The sequence below is a fragment of the Ipomoea triloba genome, chromosome 2 (assembly GCF_003576645.1).
Source record: "Ipomoea triloba cultivar NCNSP0323 chromosome 2, ASM357664v1".
Taxonomy (NCBI): Eukaryota; Viridiplantae; Streptophyta; class Magnoliopsida; order Solanales; family Convolvulaceae; genus Ipomoea; species Ipomoea triloba.
In genome coordinates, this window is record NC_044917.1 from 6,718,768 (window position 1) to 6,728,672 (window position 9,905).

General features: G+C 36.0%; 1 protein-coding gene across 1 annotated transcript; it reads left to right on the forward strand.

Annotated features, from left to right (window-relative positions):
- The first annotated feature begins 4,362 nt into the window (after nt 1–4,362).
- LOC116011480 (reticulon-4-interacting protein 1, mitochondrial) lies at nt 4,363–8,280 on the forward strand. Its single transcript, XM_031251058.1, has 7 exons — nt 4,363–4,870; nt 5,378–5,605; nt 6,122–6,195; nt 6,591–6,750; nt 7,223–7,342; nt 7,430–7,538; nt 7,783–8,280. The coding sequence occupies exons 1-7, from the start codon at nt 4,637–4,639 to the stop codon at nt 7,962–7,964; spliced, it is 1,107 nt and encodes a 368-aa protein (XP_031106918.1). The 5' UTR covers nt 4,363–4,636; the 3' UTR covers nt 7,965–8,280.
- The last annotated feature ends 1,625 nt before the right edge of the window (nt 8,281–9,905 follow it).

Genomic DNA, 9,905 nt, shown 5'->3' on the forward strand with positions numbered 1-9,905 from the left:
GCCGGTTGGAGTTGGAGTTGGGACGATCTCGCCGGTTGGAGTTGGAGTTGGGACGATCTCGCTGGTTGGAGTTGGAGTTGGGACGATCTCGCCGGTTGGAGTTGGAGTTGGGACGATCTCGCCGGTTGGAGTTGGAGTTGGGACGATCTCGCTGGTTGGAGTTGGAGTTGGGACGATCTCGCCGGTTGGAGTTGGAGTTGGGACGATCTCGCCGGTTGGAGTTGGAGTTGGCACGATCTCGCCGGTTGGAGTTGGAGTTGGGACGATCTCGCCGGTTGGAGTTGGAGTTGGGACGATCTCGCTGGTTGGAGTTGGAGTTAGAGTTGGGACGATCTCGCTGGTTGGAGTTGGAGTTGGAGTTGGAGTTGGGATGATCTCACCGGTTGGAGTTGGAGTTGGGACGATCTCGCTGGTTGGAGTTGGGACGATCTCGCCGGTTGGAGTTGAAGTTGGAGTTGGAGTTGGGACGATCTCACTGATTGGAGTTGGAGTTGGAGTTGGGACAATCTCACCGGTTGGAGTTGGAGTTGGAGTTGGGATAACCTCACTAATACAAGGTAACGGAGATTTACTTTCATAAAATATTCCATGAAAGTTGGTGCAATTGGCAATAGTAGGCCCTCCATTGTTTAGGCTTATGTTTAAACCTGTTAACACAATATCATCACATGGTAGAAACGAGCTACAATCGAGAGTAACAGCTACCTTATCCTGGGAAGTACCCCTAAAGTTGATGAATTTGATACGTGAAATTTTCACACTTGATTCTCCCTACGTCCACAACAATTTTAAGTCCATATATTAAATTAATTACACTACCAAACAAAATATCTCAGTTAAAGATACAGTAAAACCTTTCCTTAAATAATTAATTAACATTATTACATACAGTACTCCGTATATAGTACTCGATATATAAGAAAGAAGTTAGAAAATGAGTTTGAAAACGTGTGAGGAATAGAATTTGTACCTCACCCATGCAATGAGAGTTGGGACAATAGTGCTGGTCGATTAAAATTGGATTGCTAACATTATTCAAAATGATATCTTCATAAATAAGATTGAAGACCCTTGAAGAAAAAGAAGGAGCCCATGTTTTGATCCTAGCTCCATTTGTGGTGTTTGTGAAAGTGCAGTTCTTCACAACAATCCCACTCACATCTTCTTCATTTTCATGTTTTCCTAGGCTTCCAATACTAATGCCATGACCAGGACCACATGTGACGTTGTAGATGTAAATATTTCTACTTCCTTTGCTCAAGGAGATGCAATCATCGCCTGTCCCAATGTTCGAATCGTAGATACTTATACGCTTTGATTGGGAGATATGAATTCCGTCAGTATTGGGGCTCTTGTGAGGAGCTTGTATTGTCACGCTCTTGATTAGAATAGAGTCACTATTTCGGATAGTAAGGTGAAAAAATTTACTATTTGTAGAGACTATCCCTTGAATCAATCCATTGGTGATATTCTTCAAGCTTATAGACTATATAAACAAAGATTAAGAAAAAATAAGTTAAAACACAACAAATGTTATACATATACACATAAACAAATATCACCTTATATGGTCATGTCTGTTTAATAGTGTCCTTACCGGGGATGATCTCTCATTTGAGAGAGCCACTTTGTTCTACTAGACCACAATGTTATTGACAGATACTTCAATAGATCGAAATTAAATGGTAGCTAGTATATGTGTGTACATACCATTGGAAGAGATTTGCAGTGAAGTTTACGTTTGCATTCATTTAGAAGCCATGCAGATTTACCTTGGCCATCAAAAGAGCCATTCCCAACAATGGACAAACCTAGGATGTTAGAAAACAACACCCAATCTTTGGAATTCTTCATGATTGAAACGTTGGCCGGAGCCTTCAAATGGCCATAAAGTAGAAATGTTGTTGAACCGTTGCATGGTCCGGCTAATTTCACCGTATTCAACAAGAACGATCCTTTCGGGATCAAAACTACGCCGTTTTCGGTGCCGCATGCTTCACTCCATCCCTTTGACAATGCCTAAATACATAATAATAATCAAACATTCTTAAACAGTTTCACGGAACTTTTTTGAGTAGACATGTAAACTAAACTAGCAAGACTCCAAAATTGTAATCTTTAAGTACTACTGTACAAAAATCATGTTCTACTTACTCGGTCATCCATTTCAGGAGTATATATTCTTGTTTTTACAATACTATATCGCACAATATATATTGCAAAAGATTCTTTATAATATTAGCATATATAATACTAATGATCGAGTATGTAAGTTTTAATGAAGTTAAAATATATTTATTATATTACCTTAGTTATATCAAGTGCTCCTTCAGATATGCTACCAAATGAAGTGACATCAAAGACATTATCTTGACTATGGATTGAACAAACCCTAAGCAGAAGGATAACAAGGATAGAAAATGTAGAAAAGACTAAAGAGGATGTCATTTTTCTAGCTCTTTATGCTTGTTTTAATTTCTTTTGTTGGATCAGTTGAATAACTGTACATGCTTTAAATTCTTAGACAATTAATTAATTCATCAGATACGATTGAATATAATAAACTAAGTAATGTGAAAATTTAAGCTTTATATTTTACTATAAAGTAACCGTACATATAAAAAATTTATACACCACAGTTAATTGATGAGCAAACTATTAATGTGCTTTATTTATATTAGTTTTAATTAGCTCAAAAATTACGTTATGAGATAGCTTTTTTTGTTGTTTTTGTTTTTTTTTTTTTTTTTGTCATGTCTGGCCAGTTTGATTTTTTCATACAAGAGAAAGTTAAACTTTCAACTTCTCTTAACGGAGAAGAATGCACGGCCACTCACGTTACCCAAGCTGGTTATTTAAAATTTTCTTTTAGAATCTTTCTTAAACCTATCCAAAAAGTTACACATTTTTTCGTTACTGATCATACTTTATTAGGGAATTAAATAATTAAAATTAGAACTATTAATTTCTAGTAAAAGAGTTTTTATTAGTGTAATGCACACACATTCATATATTGCTGTAGTTTTTAAAAAATAAAATAAAAGAGGGAATTGTATTTTTGGTCCTTATGTCGTAAGAACATCAAGTGCAAATTCAATTCTTTGGTGATTTGAGGTGTAGATTTGATCGGTTTATTTTTTTTTTAAAATAATAATGTGGTGTTTTTAGTTCGATAGATCCAGTTAACTCTTTGATGATTTTTTGTGGTTTGATAATTTTTGTGGTGCGATGACATCTCAATTACCACTTCAAATGGGTTGTCATAGATTCGAGCTCCGGTGGTTAGGGCTTAGATTCTTTGTGTTGAAAATGTTTGAGAAAGTATAAAAAATATACTATCTTGTACAGAATCATGAGTATTTAAAAAAATGCAATTAGACTCTAGAATTTAAAACAAACTAATCGCCAAAGACCTTGTGGTCTAGTGACACCTGTTGCACTCTCATATAGAAGAGGATGAGTTTGAATCTTAGACAATATTGACTCTTTATATTTTAGTATGTTGAGAAAGTAGTTATAACCGATACTGCAACAATGAAACCCATAAACATAACCGAAAACATATATTTCACGACATAACTAATCAAGTGATCCCGGCTCTAACTATTCAAAGAATATGCACATTTAATACATACAAAAAATGCACCATTAAGGAGACAGCAAAACCAAGCATCAACCAAAACTATATATATATATATATATATATATATATATTCACAACCCAAAACACTATATACATTTGCACTATATATCAAAATGCTCTAACGTGAAATTTAATTTATAGGCAAAGAAAATTAAAATTTATGAGTTCTGTCATGATTCAAATCAACTTCATTTTCTTATAAATTCATGATTTTTATGACTATAAAGATCAATCATAGTAAAAATTGCAAAGATTTTTTTTTGAATACTACTAACTCTATTACAATGCAATATCTGTTCATAACTACTTTCTCAACCTGTTGAAGCACAATCCCGCATAATGGAAAGGGGTTTGATGTCACTGGACTACAAGGTACTTGGCTAAAAATTGCAAAGATAAAAGAAGATTTTTGAGAATTATTTTAACTATGAATTTATGAATTTTGATTTGCTTTTAACTTATATTAACTTATATACAAGTCTCCAAGACATGAAGGGGAAGAAAAGATTAGATTGCCCCGAATTTTGACAAATAATGAGTCTCCTAATTCCATAATGTTTTAATCTTTAAGAGTTTAATTAGATAAAATTTAAAAATAAATGACCTTAAATCACGACTGAAGGGTATAGAGTTCGAGCCCCACTCTAAACATTATTGGAGTTGGACTCTCCAGAACTATTGCGAAAATAATGGGGATTCTGCTTTGGACGCTGCGATTACCAAAATGCCCAAATCTGTCCTGCGGATAATTTTGCAGACACGTCTGTCTTCTCGCAACCCCCTCGCCTTCACCACACTCACATGCGGGAAAGCATATGATATGTATATGCACATCTTGAATGAATGAATGAATACAACTCACTGGATTCTTTGTTCAATTTTGACGACATCATCAACTCTTGGCATATATATGTCCGTAATAGAGAATTGAGAGAGATTTTGATATTGGACGCTCCGGCTTTCAGTTAATTTCCTCAACAATTCTACGGAACGATGCGGCTTTTACTACGGAGAAGCGCGGTGATAATTGGAAATGAGAACGGTGGATTGCGGATGATGTTAGGGTTTAGGAGAGGCATAGCGACGAGCTGCAGGGCGGTGCTTCTGCCGCGATTCGGCGGGCCCGACGTGCTTCAGCTTCGTGACAATGTCAGCGTTCCTGATCTCAAACCCAATCAAGTGCTCGTTCGGACTCGCGCTGTCTCTATCAACCCCCTTGACACCAGAGTCAGTTCAATCTCCCACTCATTTTCTACTTCCATACTTTAATTTATTGTAATTTGTGAGAAAACGGTTGCCTGCTTGAATGAATTGTTTCACACTTTCTAAGTTGGATACTTTAACATTTAACAATAATGGCAGCTGAATTGAGCTGTGTGAAATTGAATTCTAGCTTTGTGATTCTGGTTTCTTAGAAGACATTTTATACTTGCATATATTGTTAAATGTTAATATTAGCAAATAAACCTGTTATCTCACTTAAATGTAATTCTCGTCTGTTTGTCCATGCATATTCCTAAACATCCTGGTGTTCTTACGGAGTAGCATCTTTGATCTTGTTTTGGTTACCTGCTGAAGTGATATTGATACTAAATGATATGATGGAATGCTTGATATATTCCTGCATTGCCTTTTGTTATTACACTGATCTCTTTAAACCAACTCAAGCTTGTTCCTGGAATTTTTACTTCTTCCATTTCATGTTTTAGATATATTGTAGTTTTTTTTTTTCAGATGCGACAAGGGTATGGCCGTTCAATATTTGAACCACTTCTGCCATTGATTCTGGGGCGTGATATCAGTGGTGAAGTTGCAGCTGTTGGAAATTCTGTCAGATCTCTAGGTGTTGGGCAAGAAGTATTCGGTGCTCTGCATCCAACTGCTGTGAGGGGTACTTACACTGACTATGCTATTCTTGATGAAGATGAACTTGCCCCCAAGCCAGCTTCACTTTCACATGTGGTATGTCACCAGTGTGAGAAAGTGCATATATGGGATAACTAACTTCTCATGGATTAAACACAGCCTTTTTGTACTCAGCACATTTATCTCTTCTTTTTTTTTTTTTTTTCTCCTCATTACAAGTTCACTTCGTTTCTTTTTTCTATTTTTCCACTCCCAGCCATGTGTGGTACAAATGTGGGTAATCACTCTAATTTTAAGTTGTCTGTCTATAGGAAACTCATTAAAAATTGAATTTCAAGCATTTTACAATTTACATGCATATTTATTGCTCTCTACCTCACCTGGCTTAGTTTGAAATTGCTGATAATTGGAACTATTTAGCTTAGAGGCCACTCATCTCTACCTAGGTTATATTACTTGTATGAATTTTCAATATATTGTGTCTAAAATGTACCCCTTGCTGTTGGTTGGTTTTACTTTAATCTGCATTATTGATGGTTTCTTCATCTTTTGCTTACTTTCTTTTCATGCTAGTGATTCTAGCTTAATGAATATCCTTTGATTTTTCTACAGGAAGCTAGTGCTATTCCTTTTGCTGCTCTAACTGCTTGGCGTGCCCTAAAAAGTACTGCAAGGATTAGGGAGGGGTATGGTTTTTTGTTTGATGCATTATTTCTACCTTTTATAAAATATAAAATATAAATATAAATAAATTTGAATATCTCCATAAATTTTACTCAACCACACATATCACTTGGCAGTTGAAATCAATTTTTAGATGCAGTTCTGTTAGTGATGTGGCAATCATTTATTTCTATGTTAGCTTTCTGTTTCTGTATTTTTTCAAACAGGCCTTGCTAAAATGCCTCATACATATTATGTGTTGTTTTGCATCTTTGGCAGTCATAAACAGTCTTGATTGGAAATACAAGCAGTTTTCATTCCATAGGGTTTACTATCAAAGTGTGGAATTTAATAAATGGAGCAGGATAATGCGTTCTGTGTACTGACTTCATTGCTTTTTTCATACAAATATTTAAAGGCAAAGGGTCTTGGTGGTGGGTGGAGGAGGAGCTGTGGGTTTTTCTGCAATTCAACTTTCAGTTGCTGCAGGCTGTCATGTTTCTACCACTTGTGGAGGTGAGAGTGTAGATCGCATTTTGGCTGCTGGTGCTGAGCAGGCAGTTGATTATACCACTGAGGTACACAGCGATGATTGTGATGTGGATGGCTCTCCATATATTATGCAGAACGAATAATGAAAGGGAACAGAAAGAAACTTTAACAAAGTTGATAAACTTCAGTAGAATTCAAATAACTTCAAAAGCTGCTTTTCCTACAAGCATGTTCTGGCTTAAATAGGATACTAAGCAAAATGGGGAATACAATATATTAAATGCATAGTGACGGGAAAAGAAAACGCAAGGGAAATGCAGATAAAGAGACATAATTAAAGTTTGATTGAATCTGGACACTTCAACCTGCCAAGCAACCACCTCTGAACCCTCTTGGGATTTCCTGCATGTGATTTTTATTCCTGGGGCTGTCCACGTTCTCTATCAATATAGCTACCTCATCTTGTGATAATGAAAATTGTTCACTTCCTGGTTTTGGTATGCAGTTTTCTCCTAGTTTCATTTCATTTTCCTGATTAACGTGTCCTCTTGATTACAGGATATGGAAGTAGCTATAAAGGGGCACTTTGATGCAGTTTTGGATACAATTGGTGCTCCAGAGACAGAAAGAGTAGGCATTAACCTTTTGAAGAGAGGTGGACACTATATGACATTGCAGGTAACAAACTACTTAACTCCTTCCATCACCTGCTGAATTACAAAATCTTTTTTCCTCTGCCTTGATATGTAAATCTTCTTACTTTAGGGAGAGGCTGCATCATTGGCTGATAGGTATGGGCTAGCTATTGGCCTTCCTATCTCAACAGCTATCTTGCTAAAGAAACAGATCCAATATCGATACTCTCATGGAATAGGTATGCAACAGTCTTTCTATATTGTCTAACCAGTAGATTTGTGTCGGTGTTTTAAGATCCTATGGTAATAGCAGGACATTTAGGGACCTACATCTATATTAACGGTTGGGATACTCCCTTCCAATCACAATCTGTTGCCACCATTTGGGAAAATTTTTTGTAAAAACCTGTTTCTTCTGATAGTCTTGAAGCCAAGACAATCCTAGTGAATTTTACGTGGCATTTTTATTTTTGGCATGGACAGAGTATTGGTGGAGTTACATGCGGGCTGATGCCGAGGGTTTAGATGAGATCCGCAGGCTATCAGAAGCTGGAAAGCTCAAACTACCAGTCGAAAAAACTTTCCCTTTTACGCAAGTGAAAGATGCCCATCATGCCAAGGACAAAGGGAAAATTCCTGGCAAAGTAGTATTGGAACTAGACTAGATCAACTCGATGCGATGAGTTATGGAGCTTAATCTTATTTCCCCAGTTTGGTTTTCAAAGTGTTAAATGCCATGCCCCATTTGATCCTTGACCCAAGAATAATGTGAAGTTTGCATACAAATCTAGTGACTGTGGCTGGACTGCTGGAGGAGTCCTATCTGTAAAATGTAAATTCTTGAAATGTTTCTCAATTTTGTAGGTTTTTCATTTTCCGTTGTTCACAGAAATAAATAAATATAGCCAGTGGATTTAAGTCATTACAAATTTCAGTGCTGTAGTTGATGATGAACTAATACAATGAACTATGTTTGACATGCTTCTGAGCCTTTTGAAAGACCTTTATATCAAAAGAGAGAAATTGGAAGATTCTTGCAAGTGTATATCACTAACATCTAATACTAATATATACTGCAAGCTTAACCAGTACCAGCTAAAGACTACTAGGAGTAGAATCAATTGGTTTCTGGGTTTCAACAATAGAGACATTAGAGAGATTTTGGAATGATTTTCATTGCGTCTAAGGGTGTTTGCATACCCCTTCCCCTCCCGGCCTAAAATCTTTTATCATAGAATTCTTTAGTGTTGAATCTTTTTAAGTTTCATGGCCACTCATAACCCCTCATGAGTTCATGGTGGAGAGTAATTGCCTTCATGATGGAGTGAAAAACAAGGTGCCCACATGGGCAATGGAGTGATAAACTTTCAAGGTGTGCACATGGGCAATTCAGTTGGTAACAAGGGTGAAATTTGGAAACAATGACCTAGGATCGGGTTTGCAGTAGTGTGAGGTCAACTTCTCAAAGTGAGGGGGACTCATTGTGCACAGTAAGCAAATATTTAGCCTTTGTGTACAACTGAGTTGCAATGATTTACATCCTTTCATATGATCTGTCGGGCCAGAACGTGGGGAGCTCTTTGAGATTGAGAATTCAATCTTTTGGGAACAACAATAAACTTTCAAGAGGGATAATGATATATGAACTCCAAGAAAATAAAATGATTGTCATGTCTCGCAATTTTATGGAGTATTAATAAAATAAAAATAAAATAATACAAATTTAGAGTAAAAAATTGAAAGTAGATATTCCATCTTGTCTTATTTTATCTATCATGGATTCATATTTACTATTTATTAATCAAACTAACTTTTTCTTCTTTGTTTGTTTTCTTTATTAATTTTTTAATATTTTTAAATTTTTTTTTGTGTTTTATTGTACTTGTAATGCAGTTTTTAGGTATATAAATTTTATATACTAATACTAAACTTTATATTATGAAAAATTGAATTCAAAATAATTTCATCAAGCTTCGTTAATTGAATTAGATACATAAAATGTGACGAAGGAATATAATATTAGTCATATCAAAATGATGGTCCATGTGCATATGTTGAACAAAAAAAGACTTGTCACCAAACCATTCAATTGCTTCAATGGGAACTTCAATTTTCGAGTCTAATGTTTAGGCTTGTCTACGTAAGGATGCCTAAAGTAGACTTTCTCCTCTTTTTCTTTCATCCTTTATTGCGTGCAAAGCAAAAGTATTGCTTTTATTATACAAAATAAATTTAAGTATTTTTTTTATAAATTAATTTGAGTAAAGTAAATTGACGGTAATAATGGGTTACCGGGTATGTAATCTGAGTATTATTGAAGTAAGATGGTACAGTGTTTGAGTACTTGAGAACAGTATCGAGCGTAGTGCTCAGCGTACAAGTGAATGTAATATCTATTGTCTAGTAAGAAGTGTAAGAAGTGTCAGAGAGCCCCCGCTACGTGGTTGTGAGCCCTTTTATTCCATTCAGTTCAGTGACCGTTGGACATCAATACCTGAGGTATTGAATGCTGACCGTTGGACATCAATACCTGAGGTATTGAATGCTGAGGAGCTGAACGTCTGTCATCAACGCTGAGGAGGTGAACGTTGGCCATCAATGCTGAG